The following is a 25,005-nucleotide window of genomic DNA, read 5'->3' on the forward strand; positions in this document are numbered from 1 at the left end:
GTTCTTATAAAAAGCACTTGCATGTGTTTTAAAAACTCCAACGTAGACTCAATAGTAGTAGGTTGCCTTTAACGATTTTGAGACCCATTTAGGCTGAATATATTCGTGGATAGCTCTAAGTTTCATGTATGTCTAACCATAATTTAAGTCATAAAAATAAAACCCAAAAATGTTATATTGGATTTCAGGCAAATAGAAATTAGTTCTAAACTTATACAAACTTGCAAATTTAGAAAATGTGACAAACCAAAAGGAGAACCAATCAAATTACAGTAATTTGAGTCATTATTATATTAAATCAAACTATATGCTAAACCCCCGTAACCTTTACTTGCACCTGACTTTAACGTACTCGAGTATGCCTAAAGATTAAACGTGACTTTAATGTAATTTTACTCAATTTCATGAGTTGTTCAATAAATCAGTTTATTTGAAATTATTTAATAAATAAGTTGATTTGAAATCTTTAGATATCATAAATGATGAATTATTATTTTTTTATTATATCACTATATCTTATTCATTTGTAATTTGATTTGAAAATTTTTTAAATTTTTAATTGTATCTTTTCAAAAAATTTCTGATTTATCTTATTTTTTATTCAAACTTAAGAAAGTACTTTGTAAACATATGTATAAAATACAACTATAACTAGTTATTTCAATTTTTTATTTGCAATTTTAACTATAACCTTAGTTAAATTTATCGATTAAATACGACTTATTTGATTTAAAATTATAAAATTAGTTAAAAATCTTGAAATATTCAAAATATTTGGTGTCAATTTCAAAATTTTGATCATTAAAATAAATGATCAATATAAATTATTATTTAAGGATAAATATTAACTCCTTTCCCTTTCAAACAAAAAAAAAATATTAAAATTTTTGAAACTTTAATCCCTTAATTCAATTATTAGTATTCTTATAATCCACTTTTTCCCATTACTACGAAGGAAAGGAAAAATTAAAAAACTACGATTAAAGCAATCCAAACAAGACTTACTATATCTATGTCAATTTTGTCTCATGTCTCTAAAAAAGAATCATTTTTTATTGTTCACAAATATTTCTCTTGTATTTATTTTTTGTATTATTAACTAATAATATTATAATAATAATACTATAATAATTACTTTGGCTGGCTTATTTGTAAGGTGATCAACTAGATCTTTGATTAATTAATGTCCCATTTGTGTATTGATCCCCTATTTATTTGTTTTGATTAATACTGGGGGTCAAAAAATTCAGACTTTAGACTGTTGTTTAATTATTTCAGTGTAATTCTCGTGGCTCACAATGATGTACACCCTTTCACCATGTTATTCAAAACTGTGCATCCTCTTTGCAGAGATGAGTGTATTTTGGAGAAGCATTGCTATGGTCATTGGACCAACTCCTCCGGGAACTGGTGTAACAGCAGAGGCAACTTTTTTGGCTTCTTCATAACAAACATCTCCTACCAATTTATAACCACGACGGCTATTTGGATCCTGTCACAGACCCAAGCATGCATTGGTCAAATAACCTTGATATCAAAATTTAATCACTAAACATGAAATTTATTACACAAATACAGTACCAAGTACCAACCAAGATAGGAGCCATATAGCATTCTATTAACAAGACCATATAATAAATCTGCTCACCTCTACTGGGTTGATTCCAACATCGATAATGACTGCACCGGGTTTTATCCAGCTCCCCCTAACCATGTTGGGTTGCCCAACAGCAGAAATGATAATATCTGCCTGTCTTGTGATCTCTTCGGGGTTATCAGTTCTGGAATGGACAATGCTGACAGTAGCATCTTCCCTCTAGTGACATAAGAAATATATAAAGTAGGATTATATACATTTGAAGCAAGAAAGAAAGGAGTAAACAGTAATGCTCAAATACAACTAGTTTTGAACTGTTAAATAAAATGTTAAGTTTGGCTCAATGTGATATTACCTGAAGCAAGAGAGCAGCTGGCATTCCTACAATATTGCTTCGACCAATCACAACAGCCCTCTTTCCTTTAATAGAAAGATTGTATCTGTGCAGTAGCTCTATGCATCCCTTTGGAGTACAGGGAACAAACAAAGGTTCTCTACCACGCATGGCAAGACGACCAATATTTAAGGGATGAAAACCATCTACATCCTTCTCAATTCTAACAGCATTCAAGATTGTTTGCTCATTCATATGCTGTCACAAGGCCATGGAAAATTAATTAAACTTCAAGGAAAAAGAAAAAATCTGAGTTATAATTATAGTTTAGGCAACCGCAAACTTAAATATAAGAATAAAGAATAAGTTATCAATGTATCATGTATGAAAAGTTTAACTTAGTTCCCTACAAACTTAGGATTAACAAAAGTTCAGAGCTAAATATGGCAATAGATTAAAGACATAATTTAGCATACTTTGCCCTAAGGAAAATGAAGTTAGAGATTGAGAAGTATACAGAAGGTAAAGGTAACTGAACAAGAATTCCATGAACCGAAGGATCATCATTGTAGCCTGAAATATAGTTCAAAACTTCTTCTTCTGTGGAATCCTCAGGTAAATGTGCTTCCAAAGAATTGATTCCAACAGTTTCACAAGCCTTCTTCTTCTTACGCACATAAGTTGCTGACTCCTTCCTATCTCCAACAAGGATTACAGCTAACCCAGGAACCACACCAATGGCTTCTCTCATTCTGGAGACTTCAGCTGTTATCTCATCTTCAACTTGTTTTGCTACTGACTTTCCATCAATCACCTTAGCAGAGGACTCAGAAACCATTGCAGCTATACATAAAGTCAGATGGAAACATATGAACACATGTTAGCATAACCTTATTTGGTCAATAGCAAGCAAAGGAAAGACACATTGGCATGCACCGGAAAGGGAATAAATGCGCATATATAGGCACTGTAAAACGTGTGGGAATTTATAAGAGCTTATGAAAATAGCTAATCACTCTTATAAGTTTCTTCATATAGCTTATCAAAATAAACTCTCTTCAGCTTATGCCAATCAATTTCAGAATCAAATTTATGATATAAACTGCTTATTGCATAAGCGCTTAATTAAGCTATTATCCAGAGCACCTAGTCAAACATCCTCCAACCTACTAAGAGTGTGTTTGGATCTGTTTATTTAAGCATTTATCAACAAGTTCTTATTAAAACAATGACTTGTATCATAAATTTAACGATGAAACTTATCGGGATAAGCTGAAAACAACTTATTTTTATAAGTTATAGCAAGAAGCTTAATAAAAAAAGCTGAAAATAGCTTATGAAAGACATAAGTTGTTTTCCCTAACTTGTTTATAAGCTCTTCTATACAAGCCTTAAGAAGGCCTCAAATTCTTCAAAGACTCTAAGGTCTTAAATCTGATTACCAGGCAGACAATTCAGGCAAAAGAAATCTTAAATCAATAGCAACATAACCCAAACTCATATAACTAGGACAACCTGGAGCTACATAGTTTATGCATCCACAAAATCATATATCACAAAGCAATAACCAGAAGGCCTTGTAGATATCCAAACTAAATATTTCATAAACGTGATTAGGTGTGAGCCAAATCAGCGAAACACATGCACAACCAAACCAACCTTAAAGCAACACATATTGGTCAGAAAATGACTCAGCATTTCAGTAAATGGTAAAATTACAACAAAAAATCTACTCAAAATATCAAACATAAGGGGAAGGAGTTTCAATCCCAAACACCACTTCAAGTCCACTGAGAAAGAATACACAAAATAATAACGATACTTTTCACAAGACCCACATAAAAAAAAAAGACACTTTTTTGGGAAAAAGAAGAAGACCCAGATAACCCCAGAAGCTAAACACTAGGAAGAAGATAGGAACAGAGAAAAAGAGAGGTAAAGGAGAGAATTTTATACCAAGGGGGGAAATATGGGAAGTAGCTGGAGAGAAATGAAGGGATGAGAAGCGAAGATGTGTGGGACCCACTTGGCGATGGAGACGAGAAGCGAAAGAAGAAGCAGAAGAATAATGGCAATGGGTGAAGAACATGGAAGAAGCCATAGCGATTCGCTGATTCCTCAAACACAGATTGAGCAACCTCCACGTTGTGCTTCGTTGTACTCTTCTCTGTGCCTTGTTGCAGAAAAACAACGCCAACAATACTGTGTAGTGCAACACTACTTCGGCTTCTTTTTTGTTCTTTTGGGGTTCTCAGAGGACATAGGGTTAGTTTGTTGTTTTTAAAAATAAAAAACGAAAAAACTTATTTGCTAATATAAGTTTTAAAAATTATTTTTTATTTTCAATTTTTAAAACTAAAAAACAGAATTAGTATTTTTGTTTTTTTTTTCTCTTTCTATAACTAACAAGAATTTAACTAAAATCAATTTTAAAAACTAACTTATCAAACATTTTTTATTTTTTTCTAAAAATCATTTTATAAAATTGTTTTAAAATGTAATTTTTAAAAATTAAAGATCAAAATTAAATCAAACAACTCCTTTTTTTATTCTGTTTAACTTTTTGTTTAGTTAATGAACCTTAAAAACCTTTTTTTCAGTTACTTGCTTTTGTTATTAATTAGTATTGACTCTGACTAAAAAAATTAATAAATAATGAATTTTTATAAAACATTATATTAAAATACACTAGTTGACATTTTTGTTTGTGTAATTGTTGTTTTTATTTTTATTTTTTTGTTTCAGCATTGATTTTATATTGAATTAAGATAAAATTAAGATTGAGATTAGGGATTTCATTTAAGAAGAGCCATCCGACTTTTTTTTAGAGTGTCATCCAACTTAATTTAAAACACTTTGAGTCATTAATAAAAAATTAAAATAAAAGCATTTTGAGTCAGAAAATTTGTTTCTTGATTTGTTTTGTTTACTTTTTAATGCAACAGTAAATTAATTTGGAAAACCATTATAAATATAATAAAATTCATTGAATCATTTTAAGTATTAAATATCCTAGTCAATTCACAAAAATTTAAAATTAATCTAGTTTATTTCACATCATTGTTAAAAAATCACATATACAATGTCACATCACAATTAGCATTTCTTACGAGGTTGATTTAACATAATTAAATGTTTAAGTTTACAAGAGCGTGACTGTAAAAAAATTTGCACGGCCTAGTTAGCGTACAGGTTATGAAAACAGGACAAATTTTGAACGGTCCTAATTCGTTTCCCCTTTGTCGAACATGCCTTTGCCTTTTGGTATTCTTCAATAGATAGGTTCTCCTCAGATAAAATGTTTTCATTCCCAATTATTGCTCCATATTTTCAAGTATATTCGTAATTTTGTACGATGAAACAGCTGCAGTACATGATAAACCCATTCTTATGGTTTTGGATAAAACAAATGGGCTATATCGATGTCATTACGCTACAAGTTCAATACATTTTAGCTTTCATTAAATTATGATTTACCATAGAGAGTAAACAGGCAGGTCTCATAGGCACCAAATACAATCCTATAGTTGATGAACTGTCTGTAGCAATGAGCAGTGAGCACCCTAGTTGGGTAAATTGTGGTAGCTGAATTTTCAAATGATCAAGCTCACAATAAGACAAAGAATAAGTTCAACACATGAAAACTTTTACATACAATTGATATGATCAAGCGAACACAAGTTCAACAAATGAAAAAGGCTTACATACATTTAATGATCAAGCAAACACAATTGGGCAAGGACTACACAATATCCTGTCTTTCTCTTCACTATCTCACTCCATTGTCCTTCAGGTAGCGGATGCTTTACACACTATTATCACAAATGGCCATACAATGTAATGCCTCTGAAACGAAGCTTGCTTCATATTTGCAGCATAAGAAAAATGTGAACACGTGGCTTCATTGAACAAATCCCAGTTGGTCAATGTTAGATTACCTGTTTTCCTAGGTGTTCAGATAAATAACTAATGTATGATACATCGTAATTATCCAGTCTTCTTCCTTTTGAAGGCCGGATGTATGATTGCAGCATTGTATGAATCTAACTTCTCAATCCTAGCGATGCAGTCCTTCATCCTTTTCAAAACAATTGGCATAGCAGAGCAATTGCTTGAGATCTTTTCATTCAGCAATTTTAGTTTCTCAGCAGTCTCTGGATCTTCTTGTGTGGATGAGCATTCCTCTCTAGAAACATTTGGTTCTAATGCAGCTGTACAACATAGCCCGGTCAGCACAGCAAATACATTACGCAAAATGAAAAAGTTTAAATCTATGCCACCATGAAAGAGATAAATAAATATAACATACACAGAACAAGTCTAACCATCATAACAGTAATGACATTCAGTCATATAATACCCATAGAAAACAAATGCTAATTGCACTTAGCTTGAGAAAGCAAAGGGAGGAAAGATGAAAAAGACACCATCCATCAAGGGAATAAAAAAGAAGCTTTATGCACAACTTAACAACATATCATCTGCCATGTGCGAACTCTCTAAATATTTGGAAAACAGTAAGTAACTAAGTTCATTGCACTACATGCACTGTACTTGTTACATCACAAAATAACTTGGCTTTTACCAACACGCAGATCACCAAAATGAGCAAATATTTTGGGTTTTCTTCCCCAAAAACCAAACAAGAAACTTCATTTATCTAATATATATGCGCCATACTCTTCAATCATCTGAACACAGTAGCAATACATGGATTCCCTACAAATCAGATTTCAGTTTGACTATTCTGTGCATGATAATATTCTCAACAAAACGACAACAAATATATAGGACTTTCAGCAATAACATTGAGTTTCAGTTCAAAGGTTCAAAACTCATGTGACCAACAAGAAAAAAGAAAAAACTATGTTCAAGACCAGTGAGAATTGTTGGAGCAATTCCAACACTAACAACCAGATTTGAGCATCTCAAGCAGCACCCATTTCAAACCACACCATACTCAAAACTCACAACCAAACAAAAGATGGTTGAAAACCTTCCAGGAAATCCACATACCCTAAAACACGTAAATTGAAGAAACTAACTTCGAAAACCCAGAACCGAATCAACACTACCCATATCGAGGAAATTCAAACGGAACACACAAATAAAAAGAAAAAAAATCCAATTGAAATCGATTAAATTCCGAGTCACCACACCGCATGAAAATAGTAAAACCCTAGAAAATGAAAAGGGAGGTACCAGGTGGAAGAAAGGGTCTGTGAGCATCAAGAACGGAACGAAGTGTAGCGTTGAGCTGATCTGGAAGAGTTGCTCGGTAATCGAGAATCTTATGCGCCATTTGCTTCAAATCAGACTCCAACCTCTCTATCTCCGAATCTTCAGCTTCATGACTTTCCACCATTTTGGAAGCCATTGTTCGTAACTGAACACTTTGCGTTTAGGTGTTCGACTTGAAGAAGTAGTAGCAGCAGTAGATAAAGCAGAGAACTACGCCAAAGAAAAAGCGGTTTACAACGTGTTCTTTTTTGAACCTCTTCCAAAATTTGAATCTACCATGTCCATGTGGACTGCATAAGTAGAGGATATGCCAACTCCTCCATCTATTTGAAGTGGGAAATTGTATTCGTAACCGTTTAATTAAAAATCAATGAAACTTCTTAAACTTTTAATTAGCTTTTTATATATTTCTTATTTAGTTTTTCACTCAGCAAAATTTCCAAAGTTGCTAGGATTTTATACAAATTAAATGCATATTTTAATATTATAAAGTTAAATAATATTCATAAAAGCTTAAGATCCGCTAATATTAAATATTTAGAAACTTATACTGTTTAATGATTACCACCTTCCATGTAATATGAATTTTGAAGATGGATAACTCATTCCTGTACCCTTGTTTTGTATACACCCACATGAAGACATTGCATGAAGTAGATGTAAAAAGGATATTTTAAATTTTGGTAGTTAAGAAGATACTAGTTATCCCACAACATTGTAAAAAAATTGTTGAAAATGGAAGGATACAAACTAGAGTAAATTGGCTGTTTAACAAAGTCTATCTTTGACTAATAATTTGTAATGCAAAACAATACTTATTTACATAATACAAAGATCGAAAATAATTTAAAAACTTCGACACAATAATTCCATTTACTCGAGAAGGTGCTCAATGACCGTCTTCTATGATTTTCTTTTTCAATTCAATGCAACAGTCAGAAATTAACATTTCCCAATATATATATATATACACACACACTAGTTTTCTTAACAAAATCTTTATTATACACATTGATAAAAAATTAAATCATCATCAATATACTTAAAAATTCAATTATTTAGCAATTGTATAACATTATTGGTACAATTAAAAGAAATATAATTCCATCTCGTTCTTTCCCATTTATTTCCTAATCGGTACCCTTAGTAATAATAACTTCCCTTCTAAACGATGCATTTGGCCAAAAACAAAACAGAGAAATATCTAGTTTGAATTCGTGGATCGCTGTCGCCCTAATTGTCCAAGGCATTGGCATATTCGTGATATGCAATGGAAACAAGACATGTTTTTCTTAAGCCAAGGCAAATGAAACAATGCCAATGGCACAGACAACTACAGGGATATCATCCTCTTACCAGAAATATGAAAGAGGTTGGTAACCAAAATTTTCTGGGAAAAGAGAAAATAAAACTATTGCATTTTGTTCTATCTGGCTATATTTCTGTACATAACAATGGACTCACAATCTGCTATACATCTTTTCACTATTTTTTTTTTCCTAACTCTTGTTTTCTTCTCTCGTTTTCTTCTGCCATCTACTTTGGGGATGCGCGGTAATGTTCACATTGCGAGTGTCCCTTCAGAAACTTGGGTCTCATCTGAAGTATCCGGGGATTGAGATTTGGGTTTGCTCATAATTCTATTATGACCATAACCAAGAGAACTTCCACTTGCTTCACACAGCTGTAAAAATTGAACAATAGCAAACATCCATTCAAATATCAACTATACAAGAGTGGTACAAGAAGTGCATGTTTATGTATGAATTCAAAAGGAAAACATACCTCCGTGAGCTCAGCCAGATGTCGGGATCTGAATTCATTTATAGTTGCTGCAATCTCTGATGTGGGGAGTTTAGCCTGAAGAAAGAAATGTTATGAAAACTAGAGATCATCCATCTCCATGCTATAGCAATGTGTCAATTTTCATAGACTAGTAATAAAAATAATGAAATTATTTTCTTTGAATGTTTTGACCCTAAGAAGACTTAAATTAAACATAACATTTTCATTTCTTTTCCTTTTTCATTTTCACAATTTTATGAACAGGGCAGCTAATGTTGCCAACATGTAAACCAAATCTTACAATCGAGTAAAGAAGACAAACATGCTCAAACCATTTCTAAGAAAAGTTGACCAAGACTCAAGTAAATTATTTATATGAAGATCATTCAGCTGATGCGCACAAAATTGAATCACAGCAAGAAATAGCCATAATCATTTGCTACCATGTCAGACTTGAATAAGACTATAAATATAAATATTATAAGAGAGAGTGAGACACATCAAAATATTTTCCATTAGGTTAACATTTATTTTCCAATAAAAATGAGATAGCAAAAATTGTTGTTACCTGAGCTAGCACAGCAGCTGCTAGTTGAAGACTTGGTTCCAAGGTCTCTGGGACAACCTACAAGTGACAGAAAGTTCTCAAGAGTAAAATTTCACAAATGGTCAGTTTTTATCTCAATTTTCCTACGAAAAAGTGAGAATGAATATTATATCACAAAACTCTTCCCACTGGTAGCATTTGGTGTTCAGGTAGAACAGAATAGAACGTTCTGACTTGTTCTGTTCTCTATGGTTTCATCCTTTTTAATGGATTCAAAATGTACAATTTTTTAACAGTGAATTCTATTTGTTTTGTTTTTAAGACAGTAAGCATAAAGTAGAACCAATATGTCCGATTCCATCCTGTTTTAATTTGTTTATCAAATGCTACCACTGTTTTAGAATTGTACCCATAAGGTAATCAAACGAGAATAATAGAGTAGGTACGAAAATATTACAGCAGTAGCTCCAGCCTTTTCTAAATTCAATCCATGATCAACATCATGGGCACGGACAAAAGTCTTCACATTTGGGAAGTACTTGCTCAGAGCCCAAACTGTTCTATAATTTGCACCGGGCGTATCCAGAGTTATTGCTGCAGCACATGCCCTTTCAGCCCCAACCTTATGTAGTACCTAGCCACGCGATTCAAAAAAAAAAAGAACTAATTAGGTAAGAATATGTATGTGACTTATGTGCTGAACTAATGCACACACCTCTCGACTACCAGCATCTCCAAAGTACACAGGGAGATCTAGGGCTCGCCCAACAGCCACTCTATCACTGAAGATATTAGCAAATATGGAAAACTAGTTAGTTCATCTCTTTTTCCCATCCAAAAACTGCACATAATGTAATTATTTAACATATCTTTGGAGCAAACCATAGTAAAGAATCTTAATTTGATAAATAATATGAAAAATTACTTAAGGGTACTCCAATCTTGTGAGTATCCTATAATTTCTCCAAGTAAATAATATATATAGATCACTGCCTAACACAATTGTGTCATGGCCTGTCAACTCTTTATTCATGTACATTCCAAGATTGTCCCATCCTAGTCTCTAATTACCAGAATTATTGAACTAGAATTATTGAAGTAGAACTATTGAGATGCACATTTAAGTATAAAACACTACCCACATAAACCAACTATTGCAAAGGAAAGTAAAACAAAATCACAGACATCATATTTAGGCCCATCTAGCTGACTTATGAATGGTACAAAAATATTATCAACATAGTTTTCTTTTCTTTTTTCCTTGGGAGGCAGAAGCTAGAAATAGCAAATATTATGCATGAATTTTTTTAATAGAAATAACATTAACTAAGCTTATAACCTAGTATAGATATCAAATCATTCATCCACAAGAAAAGGATAATAGTTTCAGTTAGTAAGTTGTGTTACCTTCTTACATCCAGTGCAACAAATGGAATAAGTCGCTCAGAAAGAAGTTGGGCAATGATCTGAACATAATACAAAGACAAATCATCACACATTCACGTCTAAATGTGGACTAATGAATCAAACCCAACCCAAAAACAGAGAACTTACCTGGCCGACTCGTCCAAATCCACAAATAATGATATGATCTTGCAGATCATCGGTCTGTAAAAGATACCATCCAAAAACAAGTCAACCACTAATTTTTCATGTCACTCTAAATAAAATTTACAAATGGTAAACCCATATCAGATAACTGAATCCAGTGTCTATCTCAGGTCTACGAAGACCTCCTACATAATCTCCTTAAACTAATATACTTTTTAGCTACAACCCTAAAACAAAATTATAAACATTGAAATAACTAGAATTAAGTAAGTGATCAGGACCAAAAATTATTAATAACAAACATGCAGCTGAAAAATTCCAAATGCAATGTACGATACCAAGGTTTCCCCTTCAAAATAATAGACATATTTATTATTTCTCTGACTAAGAATTCTATCCAAACACAATATCTGTACTGTATCAGCAAAAACTTTTAACAAGGCAATGAGGATTTATGTGACTGTAATTAACTGATAAACTTTGCCATCTCAGCTAGCTTTACAATTTTCAACATACACAATCCCTGTCTTTTTCTGATAAGAAATGTCAAAAGATTAAAGTGAGTTGCTAAACTATATTTTAGCACCTCAAAACAACCAGCTCCAAAATATAAATAGGTAAAATAGGTACATACTATCCAATCATTTAGTACTCTGTCTTAGTAGGTTTGGACACCTTGACCAGACCAATAGTCTCAATATCTTAGTTTACTTTGAAGAAAATTCAAAATTTTCAACAATAAATGTCAGCAAAATTTTGTTTTTCCTCTTTTGCTATAATACTGATCATGGTGGAAGTATGACATTTCATATTCAATAAAAATACTCACATAATCACACAAACATCAAGTGTTAGAATTTTTTTTTTAATCACTAAACAAGGTAAAATATTGGCAACATCAGCAACAGACTTCTAACCATAAAAAATTGTTATATTGAATCAATTTCACAAAAAAAAAAAAAAAAAAGTTTAAAAAAATCCATGAAACTTAATCTGATCAACAGTCCTGGGAGCTGAAGAATAATTAAGACAATCCAAAACTACTTTTATGTACTAAACAACAGTAGATGCCTCCTAGTTTTATTGGGATCTATGAATTAATAAAGTTTCAGGAAATTGAATATAAAGAATTTCACTAGGACACTAGAATTAAGATAATTTAAATGAAATTTTTTTCAAATATCAACCAAGTCCCTGACTCCTTGATGTGACCAGATGTCAGTTTGAGAACAACTCTAAATTTTTTTAGCACTAATCTAAAGGCTAGATACAATGCAGCTGCATTATACCTGCATGGCAAGAATTCATATCCCTAGCAAACAACCTATTTATTATTAAGAAAGATGGTATTGAATGCACCAGTAAAAGGGAGCTACCATAGATACTGCTAAAGCTAAAAATTCATGACCATTAGTAACAAAATTACTGGTCAGTAACTCATGTAAGAGATTTACCTCACTTTCTATGGGTAATAAACTTCTAACATCATGCTGCTCAAAACGGGAAGCAATCAGCTGGCCTCCTACAGCTAGCCACGGTGTGATGGCCATTGAAATTCCCACAACAAGAAACAGCAAAGATGACATCTGGGAAGACATTATGCCCTGCAAAATTGCCAATAAGTGAAAAATAAAGTAGTTTTATTTGGAGGTTATTAAAGAAAACAACAATTTCCAGCTACTAGAGCACTGATCCACATTTTGTAATTTCAGAAAAACATCGAGGTCCTCTTATAAATTCCAAGCTACTGGACAACGCATGAACAGATGACAAATGACTCTCAAAACTCTGACTACATAGAAAGAGACAACCTTATTTTATCAGCACTTGTCTGCCCAACACCTATTATTTATCCATTTACTAAACTAGCTCCAGAAAGGACTACTTTACATGAATACAAAGACCTAGTATAACAAAACACAACCCTTGGTAGGAAAAACAGTTTTCAAAATAAAAAAAAATAAAAAAAAAAGAACCTGATTAACAGCTTCACCAAAAGCCACAAATGCAAATTCTCCACCAGGAGCAAGAAGAAGACCAACTCTTATGGCAGAAATGAGAGAAATTCCAAAAATTCTACCCATCAAAGAAACCAAGATAGTCTTGCCACATATTAAGAGCCCTAGAGTCCCTGTGATGACTGGGAAGTTTGAAACAAGAAGTTTTGGATCAATAGACATTCCAACCTGAAAAGTCACAAAATAAATAAATAAATAAATAATTTCTATCAATTACATAAATAGAAATTGGCTTATCATTAAGACAATGGCAAAATAGTTGTAAAAATCCTACGATACTCACAGTTAAGCAGTCAAGATTTTCTGATTAATGTAGCATAATGATATCATCTAGATTCCAGTTCAATATAAGTTCAGAATGTTGCTTGTACAAATCTTTGTTTGCTTTAGACAGAAGTTACAGAACATAGTTTTCCTTCAAGTAATATAAAGCTCTATCGCCAAGCCCAGCTAGAGGTATACTGGTTGGTTATTGTGGGGGCAGTAAAAAGTTCTATCCATAACAGATCACAAAATGATTAATGTGATCCCTGTTGTCAAATCATAACGCCACAAGTAACACACTTACAATTCATCCGTCGTAGCACTAAGAATAAGAACTAAGAAAAACTCTACTTAAACATTCCCCTTTTATAGTCTTTCAAATTGTGAGCTCTTTTTTCTCAGTTGTTATAGAATTAGTGGACAATCCAACCAAACAATAATCCTAAACTTTGAATACTTTTCACGAACATTTCCATACAATATAAAACTAAATTTTTATTTACTTTTTACTAAGATGTTACTTGTAAGTGACTTTTGGCACACCCAGCTAAAGGAAATATTTTGATCTCTAAAATTTTCAATTTCGATTACTTTTTTTTCCTTTTGTTGTTCCACATTGAAGAAATCAAAACTTTGAATTCTCCATCTTGAACTACATTTTAGTGGCATGAAATCCAGACAATCGTTGCCAGTGATTAATGAAGGAAGAAAACACAGAAGTCTGGCTAATCTTTCAAATTTGGATCTTTAAAGGAGATATGAAGACAGATATGAACTACAGAGTTAGTATTCAATGCGGGAAAGAAGTTTATTTTTCTCCTGCTGAAAAAATCAAATGTTATCCAGTGTACTATTGTTGCATTACGTTTTTGTATAAGAGGACAGATCACAAAAAACCAATCCTTTCTCTCCTTTCAAAACAAATTTTAACACATTCTCTATCCCTTACCTACCAGATCATAAGCACACCAGTTATATATATTCACCACTTTCCTTTTCAATTACATCTCTAACAGATATTTCTCAAGTGGTCAATTCCTTGCAGACACATATTAGCTTTGGACAACTCCACAACCACAATTGTTGCCATATAACCATAATTGTTCACAACTTTTGAAATTGCAAAACACCCATAACCACTGTTTCAATCAAAAATAGATATTTGTCACATGAATCAATAAATTAGTGAAGTCTGAAATTCAGCACCTACCGTCATAAAGAAGAGCCCCAACAGAAGGCCACGATATGGAGCAATATCAGATTCAACTTGTAAGGAAAATTCAGTTTCTGCCAGTAGTAAACCAGCCAAAAATGCTCCCAATGCCATGGAAAGTCCTGCCTGTTTACAGTAATAGAAAATACAAGTCAAGATCAGGTTAACGAACACAATAATATTGAACTTAAACACAAGGTTTTGAAAACCCAACTAGTCATCAAATTGAGTCACAGTTCAACTGTTTAACCAGTGTTGAATTAGCAATATCTGCACACTATAGTTATCAATCTTAGATGGTATAGTGGCATACTGTACAACTAACTCCAAAATTACAATAGTGGGATAGTGCTAAGCAAGATGGTCACTATTTTGAACTTTTTGAAACATTAAATAATTTATACTATATACATATATTACAGATGTTCAATTTAAAAATTACTAAAAAATCATGACATATTCATTATTAACAAGAAAAGGTAATCGGTCTTAAGCAAGACATACAACTAAACTGGTTGCAGCTCAGGTATCACTGTATCAGTCTAAAATACTACCAGAGATAGGCAGGTGTTGTTCACACAAAAAAGAGGAACAAGGGAAACTACATCCAATTAGGGCTTTCTTACGTTATGAAAAAAGGCAATTCAAAATGTTGCCCCCTCCCCTCACAGGACTTTTCATTTTCTAAAATACTTGTTTAAAACATGAAAAGTTGCTTCTACAATAAACAAAAACAGTGGAAGGAACTCTTCAATCAGTAAAAAACTCAAAAGAAAGGATAAAATGAAAAGCAATAGGACAATCACATACCCTGGCTGTAAGAAGACTTGTGCCAAGAATAACAAGGAGTGTATTGGCTGAGAAAATTTCAGCATTTTGATTTTCTGCAACCTGCTTGTATATTGGTCGAAGCAACTGTAAGGAAGAACAGGAAACTCAGTACAAAGAATACTCTACATCTGCAATTGAAGTACCATCAGGGTCCCTTGATAAAATGGCTTTCTTATGATATATGATTTATTATCAGGATCTTAACAAAATTAATATTAAATATTCCAAATGGGCCATTTCAATCAATATACGATATAATGAAACTTCCATCAAGACCTCATAAGTTCAATCATTATAGTCCAAAACTCATTTCAATCTATTTAAGTAACCAAGTTTATGTATTTCTTGTATGGTAACTGGTTGGTAACTTCCATCCACCATGATAAGTCAAATGTCAGAATGTGCTTCAAGGGATCATATATATCGTGCATATGCCTTGAAAAGCACACAAGTTAAGAATTAATTACATAAAATAGATATAGTGATTCATAAGGACAAGAAAATGTAATATTTTCTCCAAGTAGATAAAAGTAAGCATCAGCTATCCATATTAGGACTACATAATAATAGTTTGCAGTTATACTGATGAGAGATTTCACATCCCAGTTCTGAATGCTACTTACCAACCGTCCACCTGCAATTATGGCAGTGATGGCCACTGCTGCCTTAACCCCAGCCAGTCCAAGAGCTTCAGCAATAGCTTGAAAACCAACCTGAAAATATAGTGGTATTTCTAACAAGGACAGCAAAGGTAGCAATACCAGAGTATATAAGTGGAAAAAAATAACCACCACCGCACATTTCATGTTCAATTGTTCACATCAACACTACCAATCATGCACTTTAATGAACCAACTTTAATTAGAAAAAAAATTCTGTCTCTCGACCAAGTTCAAATAATATAAATAAAATAAAAATATTCAACTAACTGCAAGTCCAGTAAATAATGATTAATTCCTACATTAAGTTCCAGACCAGTGTAGTGGAAATAATTCACAAAGAACCTTTGTCATTGACTCATTATGCAATGTGGCTATACTAATAAGGTATTGCTGAAATCTTTTATTGCACTTTATGTTTTCTATTTTCATGTTTCATTCAGCATCTCAAACTAAATGCTCCACGTCATATACTGTCTCTCTGGCTAGACAGGAGTCTATGTCCTAATCATGTTCTAAAGAGCTAAAACTCATGACCACACCACCTGTCAGAAATAGGTATTTTAAGAAAAAAGAGTTTAGAAAATTGTTACCCCTCCTTTGGAAGAATTAGGAGAAATAAGAGGTATGAGTATTAGCAAAACCACAACAGCCAGATCCTGAATAGAAACAAAGAAGAGTTAAATACGAAATGAAAAACATTTAAGAGCTACTAACGATGATCATTATCAGAAATGGTAAATTCACATAACAATTGACCAGATAGAGCAGACAAAGTAGAGGATGCTTGTTGAGGATCTCTACAGAAAAACATAAAGTGCTCAGGGAGGAAATATTTAGACGTATACAGCCATGTGCCATAAGTATGCATGTAAAATGCTAAACCAAGCAAACCACAAAATCCAAAGATAGCTTGCTCATCCAATAACATGAATCTATGGGTGATGTTTATATTATGCAGAAGGTGCAAGTAACATGAGATATTGAAGCAAGACACATATAGCACTTATATAACAAAGTTTAGGAGTTCAGCCCACTAAATTTCAAAAGAAATATATTCTTTCCACAACCTAGCAAAACATTTTGACAAGAAAATTCTTTCAGCATTTAAATAGATGGGTAAGGTACAAAGTAACCTGAAAAAGTAAAACAGAAAATGTAGCTCGTCCATGCCGTGATGTGCTCTCACCTCTCTCCTGCAACACCTGCAAAACAAATTCACTGAAATTATTGCTGTATGATAAACTTGCCAGAAATAAAAGATAAAATATAGATAGAATGAACAATTCCTTTTTCCATTTGATGACAATATAACCTTGAACTCATATGAGAACCTTTAAACAGAGAGTATTTGATGCAGCTATGAGTATTAAGCTTTATTAAGTAATAATAAGCAGGCATTTAAATTTTATTAGCAGATACAAGCTACAACAAAAAAACAAATTCAACCACTTACCCACAATAACTTTTTAGAGTCAATGCTTGTCACAAAAGGTGGATGTTACTTAAGCATGCAATCTAGGGTTATTTACCTGTAGAACAACGGCAGTTGATGACAATGCCAGGCCATTCCCAATGACAATAGCAGCAGGGCCAGATAGGCCACAAAAATAATGAGCCACCAAGCCAACAGCTATAGCAGTTGCCAAAACCTGCATTTGTCCATAACATGCTAAGAATGGCCAGCTAATATGGCTACAGTATAAGAAAAACAGTAATAAGGATGGAAGATGGAGTTTCCCAATCACCTGTGCAGAGCCTAATCCAAAGACATATTTCTTCATTGAACTAAGCCTTTCCACAGAGAGCTAAAACAACAAAGCAGATAAGACCCTCAGTTTAACTCTTTTGATTATGTTGATGGTCAAACTTCAAGAAAAACAATTGAACAAGAACTAATAGGAATCCCCACCTCCAGGCCAATATTGAATAAAAGGAAAACAACTCCAAATTCAGCTACTGCTTTTGTCCCATGAACATGACGAATGATAGAGAGACCATAAGGCCCAATCAAGATACCAGCGGCCAAGTAGCCAAGAACAGGACTGCCTAATATTATTATAAGATAGAGCGCATAGCATCAGCACAGCATGTGAATGTAAGACAACCAATTTTACTGACTATAACTTTACCATTAAAAGGAATTTAACATATCCAGATAACAATTAGATGCTTCTGAAAAAAGCATAAATTTTCTGTTTGGGTGACAAAATTTCCTTAAATATTACAACCTCATGTTGTCATAACAATAATTTTCATCTGGACATGATTTGACCACTTGAACCAGTTCATTTTCATGAGGATAATTTTCAATAACATGCTGTTGTCAATAAGACAAGCTTTGTTGTTTAAGTATCACAAACATGGTTAATTTTATAAAACCATTGTATTTATTCAATGCTAGGCTTGATTATTTATTATATTATATTTGACCTATACAAAATTAAGACATTTGTAGTGTAGAAGCATACTATTATTATATAGCATTTATTGTATTTCAATAAAATGTCATATGTACATTCAAAAACCCAGTTCAACCTCGACCTAACCTCAAAACCCTGAACCTCTATCTTCAGCAGTGACCAGTGTGATTTTGAAAAATTTTGGTCATAACCAAACCAACAACAAATTGTCACCTAGCAAAGGAACCATGAGCAAAAACGAGAGGTGATAATCTATGCATCAAAGTTTCATTTAACCAAAATATGTAAAGCTTGATGTCTAATCACATTCTAAATCTAACTAAAAAATCTAGAGTCCTAAACAAGCAATTATGTTATAGCAACTGAGTTACCTCCAGGGATTTTTTGAAATATTGGCACAAATATAACACTTGCAAGTAATAACCAGAGCATGTCAAAGAGGGATGCTTCTTCCTCATTCACCTAGGATACACATTTTAGGAAGTTAGATAAAATTTAAGAAATTGAACACAAGACTAAAGGGGAAAGAATGAAGAAAAACAAACCTCTTGATGAGGTAATGATGCAATGATTTTCTTGATTTTCTTGGGGAGCTTATGAAGTTTCCTAACCAGAGGTTTTGCACTAGAGGAAACTTCTTCGACACTCGTCACAATTACATCTGCCTGCGGAAGCAGTTGAGAATTCTTATATGCTCTATTGGCATACAAGGCAACCCTGAAATGAAAAACATAATTTATTGAATTCTAGGTGAAATCTTTATATGAAACTTTTGCATGTCAATTAAAATGGTTAGAACACAATATAGTCATTTTCCTTAAAAATTTCTAAGCAACTCAAATAAAGGTGACACATGTCTCTAACATGGACGCTGCACACATACACACCATATATCTGCTACAAAGCATGAACTCTGAAATAGACACTGCAAATTCACCTCTTTCCTATAATTAATATTTGTATATTCAACTTTATTCCTATAATAATGAGTCACCAAAGAATATTAAGAGACCTTATTTTACAATATAAGCACTTGATCTCTTGCAAAAAAATTCCCAAAACAAGAAGATGAAATCAAATCTTTTAAGAAAGGTATATTAACCTTCTCAAACCAATTTGCCAAGTTTTACATCTTTTCTATGATAATAACCCTCACAGAAAAAAGTGAGAGCCTTTATTTTTTAATACTCTATATTATGTTTTAAGCCAATTTTTCTAGAAGTTAAAAAGATAATAATATTTCTTAATAATATTAATGGGTCCATGCATAAAGAGGTGTCAACTCTAATGTCCAAGTTGACAAAAATTATTATTTTAGTTAGACAAGTGCTGAGGAGGCATCAATGTCAAAAACGTGTCCAACATCATGGCACTTTAAAACCAGGTTTCAAACAAGCCAGGGAATATTATGCCTTGATATTCTTCATCATGTAACACAGAAAGCTAAAAAATTTCAAATTAGTATTTCATATGTATTACTCCTACAGCATACATTTTATATGCCATTCACAGATGTATATATTCTTCCAAATAAATTGTTTTTAGGATTGACGTAAAAGCAAAAGCAATAAAGGAAAAGCATGTAGCTAGATCATACACACCCTGCTCCCATTAACAGTAGCCCAAATATTAGCTTGGGCAACTGCTTCTGTACAGATAACACAAGGCCCTGGAAAACTGCTGCTGGTGTGAACTCAGCACCATCTTCAGTAAAAGAGAAGAATGATGCAGAAAAGAATCGAGAAGACTTTTTCAATAATGACTTGGGAGAACTATCTCTGGTCAAATCTTTCTGAGTTTCCTGCTTTTTTGTTTGAACAGCACTCTCGTTGTCACTTAAATAACCAGACTGTGTTTTGTCTTCTGAAATTTGGCTGGTCTTATCAGATAGTGTTTCAGGTGATAACTTGGCAAGCAAAGATTCATCATCAATTGCCAAATCCCTGTGCCTTTCAACAGTGACATCTCCGGAAGAACCTTGAACATCTTTCTCCTCCTCAGGAACAACCACAACATCCTGTGCTTGTATAGTTTCTATGGTATCAGCATTTGAATTAGAAATAGACTTATCTGCTCGCTGTAAGGCAATCTCTGTATCATTTACACGTTGTGTAGCCTCAAGTTCAAAGGCAACAGCTTGCTCTGCTAAAAGCATTATGTTTGTAACATCCTCTTCAGCTTTCACTGCATTCAGCTGAGCCTTTTCCGCAATTTCTTGCAGATTGCTAAGTTCCTTCTGCAACTCCTCCTTTTTATTTTGCAAGCGCTTCAGCTCTGCCTCACAATTGGCTAAATTAGCCTGGCATGCCTTCATGTCTTCTTGAGCAAACAGAATAGCTTTCTCCTCTTCTGTTGTGTCCTTATCACCATTGCTCTCATTAGAATCTTGCACTGAATCAGGAATTTCTTTTGCAGCCTCCAAAGATTCTATAGCTACTTGAAGCCTTGCCTCAGCTAATGAAAAAGCCATTGTTGCACTTTGGACAGCTTCTTTGGCCAAAAGTTCTTCATTCGCTATTTCTTGGAGACTGTCAAGGGTAGAATTAACACTGTTCCAAGAATTTACTGCTTCATCATGCAAAAAAATGGCTGTCTCTGATATTTTTTTAACCTTTTCCTCAAACATGGTACTATTTATTTGAGCAACTTCTAGCTCTTTCAAGGCCTTTTGCAATAGTTCTTTCAGTTCATCTACACTTTGTTCCTCTAGTGCTACTTCACTGCTTCCTTTCTTCCCTGCTTGCCCTTCTTCTGAAGGTGCATCCAGTTCAGCATTAGGGATGGGGCCTGATCCTGCATCCTCACCCGAACCTTCTGCTGCATAATCAACATTCCGGCCATTTCCATTAACATAAGCTAAAGAATCATTACCCTGGCACTTTGACCAAATTACTCTAGATCCCATGAAAAGATTATTATTATTCTTACAAGACAAACTGCTCTTCATATTCAAAACTTTAAACTCCCCACCAGAAATGACTCTTGAATTATTCCAACAAGTAGATACACCACCAACTTTGCTCATCCCACTGATACTCAATCTTGAAACAATTCTTGAGTTGCCAAGAAATGCACAACCAAAACCTCTCCTTCTAAAATCAAAATGAACTAACTGACCAGCTGATCTGTGTCTATAATTCGTCCCCACACCTCCGTGTAACATTCTTGACTGCGGCAAACTACAAGCCATATCCATGTTCATATTCCTCAACCTAACACAACTATCAGAGAGACAACTGTCAAAGCATTTTACATTCCACTAACACAACTCTCAGAGAGACAACTGTTCAAAGCATTTTACATTCCACCAATCAGCAATCCATCAAGACCTGACCAAAGAAATCCAAAAAATATAAAATCAGAAACGCTGGATACAACACAAATTTCACACTCATCTGCAGCAAGCAGCAAACAACTAACTGTACTTGCTAACACAGCGAGATTAGATACGAAGCTATCCGTGTTCGTATTTCTCACATTTTCACAACTCAATATCCACAGACAATAACACTGTTCACCACATTTCGCAAACACTGATGAGCAATTCATCGAAAACCAGAGGCAACAAAAATCCAAATAAAAAAAATTAGAAACCGCAGAGTATTTTCACATTCATCAAAAACAAAATGAGTCGATTCATTGAGGCAACAAGATTGGAACAAATTGACAGAAACGATGCAAGATTGAGCATGCAAGTACCTGTATCGAAGGATAGGTTTCACAGTGGAAAAAGAGTGTAAGAACTGACGACGAAGGAACAAAAAATGACGGAAGTTTTGAACGAATCGGCGTGGTATTCGATGGTCAAAACTAAACAATCCAAATCTGGCAATTTTGTAGGTATTTTTTTATTTTAATTGTTTATTTTAATTGAATTGAGTTTGGTGTTTGGGAAGAGGGAAAATGAAAATTCACAACTGAGAAAGAAAATGAGCAACAACACTCAAATGGCCCTTTTTATAGTAGCAATGGTGTGTGTGCGGGTACGTATCTTTTAGGGGTGAATAGCCCTTTTTCTTTTTATATTTTTGGATAGCAACAAAAACGGCCATTGAGTATACGAGAGGGATATTCTTGAGGCATTTGTATTAGGCTATTTGCTCACGTGTGTTCATGTTCCACTTGTGTATTTGTCACTTTGGTACTCTTTATTTATTAATTATTATTTCTTTGAAAATAAAAATAAAAGACCACTCACAAAAATTATGAGACTCTAACAGAAAGATGATGATAGAAGTGTATTATGTAGTTTGAATCAAAATATTAGTAATTTTGTGTGCATAAAAAGTTTTTTGTTGTTTAATTTGTGGATTAAGAAAACAATTTTTTTATGGCAAGTAACAAAAAGCTCCCAAACATGTAAGATTTTTAATTTTTTTTTTTAAATACTAGTTATTATGTTAGTAGATTGCTTGGGTTTGTCTAAATTTTTTTCATAAATTATTTTGTTTTAAAATAATTAGAAGCAATTTTATTTTATCTCTGAAAAATGCATTTGAAAAAAATCATAAATTAATTATTCAATAAATAATAATAAAAATACATTATATTCAGTAATATTAAATATCATTATTACATTGTGGAAGATAGTAAATTCTTTTATCATTCTTAATAGTAATGGAAAAATACAATAACAGTTAATCCAAATTTTAAAAAAATTAGATTAATTGTTCTTTTTATGTAATCAAATAATATTTATTACTGTTATTATTATTACTTGTTACTGGACAACAAATTTCATTCTTTAAAGTCGAATTTCATTATTTAAAATGAAAAGAAAAAAAAAGTTCGAACAAAAAATATTTTTAACAACCATAATAAAGTATATTTATAAATTTGACATATAATTGAATTGTAGAAATATAATAATTTTTTTCTGAATTATAAAAAATCAGCATTCACATTTTAAATGATATTCCGGTTTTAGTCCAAAATTAATAATACAATATGAATAACCCTCATCTAAGACTACTATTCTAATTTTTTTAAATAAATTAAAAAAACATTATAACTTAATAAGTTATTAATTAAATAACCGATTAAAAATCTAAGATTAAGATTATAACTTAAAAAGTAGCTCAATGAAGTGGTCAAGTTCTGAGTTTGGTACTGGGTTTCATGGCTGTAAATTGGTGGTGGGATTGTGTTCTTGGTGATTTGGCTTTGGGATTGATACAGTTAGAAATTTTGATTCTCACATTTCCTTACAAAATTAACTTTATTTTTTAATATTAAGATTCACAAGTCGTTGGATCTAGATTGTTTATTTTTAAGTTTTCCTTAAATTTTAGAATTTTGAGCATACAAAATTATCATTTTTATCCTTAAAGTTTAAATTTAATTTTGATTATATCCTCTAACTTCTGACAAAAATTTGTATAAGCCTAAGAATAATAAAAAAGCAACATGCATATATTTTTCAAAAAAGTTTAACATATGTCTTGAATAAGCAGGACCACATGATTTGAATCACTGAATAATTTCTTTTAACTTCTTGTTGTTTTAATTTAGTTATTAAACTTCTATATTCATATCACATTTTTTATTATAATATTAAATCTCACTAAAATCTTATCAGAAATTAAAAAATTAGTTGAAGAGTTTGTTTCAACACCTTATTGCAACAAAGTATTAAAGTTGGTGTGATTCCTTCATCTAGAACTAGATATTTAGTGTAGGCATCAAGAATCATTTGTATCAAATCCTAATTTTTAACCATCATTTTTTTTCTTTCAACGATTATTCAAAATGAATATGAGATTCTTCCTCTAGATGTTTAGTTGCAACCAATATATTAAATTTTACGTGATTTTATTAAATAAAATTATTGATGAAATTAGTTCTTTTTTTACGACATATTTTACTTCAATCATGAAATTTTCATATTCTAACAATTATCGGTCAAATATTTTTCATCATTAATGTTCTATTTTTATACAAAATTTCTGTTTTGTTTCCTGGCCTATAAAAAAAATGTGTTAAAATGACCTCGTTTATTGTTCTATAAAAAAATCATTTTTTTTGCAAAATTCTGATGGGTTTTAATACTGTTATTACGAAAGAACTAACGTAATGAAAAAAGTAAAAACTAGGAACTAAATTGAATCAGGAAAAGTTAAAAAACGAAATCAAGACCAAAACATTAAACTTACAGGACAAAAATACTTGACATTTTTGGAACTGAAGTAGTGGTTACTATTTATCCTTTATTTCAGTCAAATATCCTTTGTGAAATGAATTATATATTGAGAATGATAGTTAGAAATTTGGTTCTAACGATCTCTCATTTTGATCATTTAATGCAAAATTTAGACCCTGAATGACTTAAAAGAAGGATTATGGAGAAACCAGTACCCTAACTTCTTGCAAGGAAAAGAAATTTGCAGTAATTCCAAGCCCAGAGTTCTTCATAAACTCTTTAACGAGAAATACTATACCCAGAAAAACAGAGAGAACAGAAGGAAAACAGATTCTCAAATACATCAAATATCAGTAAGATAATACTCAGCAATTTAATTACCAAAAAAAAATATAGAGAAGAG

The 25,005-nt window shown here is 32.5% G+C and overlaps 3 protein-coding genes across 3 annotated transcripts; all 3 read right to left on the bottom strand.

Moving 5' to 3' along the window:
* Nucleotides 1-1,153: 1,153 nt before the first annotated feature.
* On the bottom strand, nucleotides 1,154-4,178 carry LOC113862860 (bifunctional protein FolD 4, chloroplastic). The gene is made up of 5 exons (XM_027496116.1): nucleotides 3,888-4,178; nucleotides 2,449-2,774; nucleotides 1,953-2,189; nucleotides 1,649-1,816; nucleotides 1,154-1,492 (listed from the first exon to the last, which is right to left on the bottom strand). The coding sequence occupies exons 1-5, from the start codon at nucleotides 4,030-4,032 to the stop codon at nucleotides 1,322-1,324; spliced, it is 1,047 nt and encodes a 348-aa protein (XP_027351917.1). The 5' UTR covers nucleotides 4,033-4,178; the 3' UTR covers nucleotides 1,154-1,321.
* Nucleotides 4,179-5,329: 1,151 nt separating this feature from the next.
* LOC113863366 lies at nucleotides 5,330-7,464 on the bottom strand. The gene is made up of 2 exons (XM_027496923.1): nucleotides 7,134-7,464; nucleotides 5,330-6,142 (listed from the first exon to the last, which is right to left on the bottom strand). The coding sequence occupies exons 1-2, from the start codon at nucleotides 7,306-7,308 to the stop codon at nucleotides 5,919-5,921; spliced, it is 399 nt and encodes a 132-aa protein (XP_027352724.1). The 5' UTR covers nucleotides 7,309-7,464; the 3' UTR covers nucleotides 5,330-5,918.
* A 794-nt stretch (nucleotides 7,465-8,258) lies between these two features.
* Nucleotides 8,259-22,324, bottom strand: LOC113863917 (K(+) efflux antiporter 2, chloroplastic-like). Its single transcript, XM_027497699.1, has 22 exons — nucleotides 22,164-22,324; nucleotides 21,729-21,795; nucleotides 20,065-21,686; nucleotides 19,009-19,180; nucleotides 18,835-18,925; nucleotides 17,953-18,089; nucleotides 17,789-17,848; nucleotides 17,573-17,692; nucleotides 17,177-17,245; nucleotides 16,634-16,699; nucleotides 16,005-16,094; nucleotides 15,361-15,465; nucleotides 14,548-14,676; nucleotides 13,032-13,241; nucleotides 12,510-12,659; nucleotides 11,059-11,112; nucleotides 10,912-10,970; nucleotides 10,220-10,286; nucleotides 9,962-10,138; nucleotides 9,526-9,582; nucleotides 8,958-9,032; nucleotides 8,259-8,856 (listed from the first exon to the last, which is right to left on the bottom strand). The coding sequence occupies exons 3-22, from the start codon at nucleotides 21,663-21,665 to the stop codon at nucleotides 8,734-8,736; spliced, it is 3,612 nt and encodes a 1,203-aa protein (XP_027353500.1). The 5' UTR covers nucleotides 21,666-21,686; nucleotides 21,729-21,795; nucleotides 22,164-22,324; the 3' UTR covers nucleotides 8,259-8,733.
* Nucleotides 22,325-25,005: the final 2,681 nt, after the last annotated feature.

This window comes from Abrus precatorius, unplaced genomic scaffold, assembly GCF_003935025.1.
Source record: "Abrus precatorius isolate BTA unplaced genomic scaffold, Abrus_2018 Scaffold3, whole genome shotgun sequence".
Lineage (NCBI taxonomy): Eukaryota > Viridiplantae > Streptophyta > Magnoliopsida > Fabales > Fabaceae > Abrus > Abrus precatorius.

Coding starts and splice junctions, on each gene's coding strand:
- LOC113862860 (XM_027496116.1), bottom strand. CDS start 4,032: ATGGCTTCTTCCATGTTCTTCACCCATTGCCATTATTCTTCTGCTTCT. Junction 2,775..3,887: donor TTCCCATATTTCCCCCCTTG/GTATAAAATTCT, acceptor CTTTATGTATAG/CTGCAATGGTTTCTGAGTCC. Junction 1,493..1,648: donor TTGGAATCAACCCAGTAGAG/GTGAGCAGATTT, acceptor GGTCTGTGACAG/GATCCAAATAGCCGTCGTGG.
- LOC113863366 (XM_027496923.1), bottom strand. CDS start 7,308: ATGGCTTCCAAAATGGTGGAAAGTCATGAAGCTGAAGATTCGGAGATA. Junction 6,143..7,133: donor CAGACCCTTTCTTCCACCTG/GTACCTCCCTTT, acceptor TATGTTGTACAG/CTGCATTAGAACCAAATGTT.
- LOC113863917 (XM_027497699.1), bottom strand. CDS start 21,665: ATGAACATGGATATGGCTTGTAGTTTGCCGCAGTCAAGAATGTTACAC. Junction 18,090..18,834: donor ATTTCAAAAAATCCCTGGAG/GTAACTCAGTTG, acceptor TAATAATATTAG/GCAGTCCTGTTCTTGGCTAC. Junction 9,583..9,961: donor AAAAGGCTGGAGCTACTGCT/GTAATATTTTCG, acceptor TGTCACTTGTAG/GTTGTCCCAGAGACCTTGGA.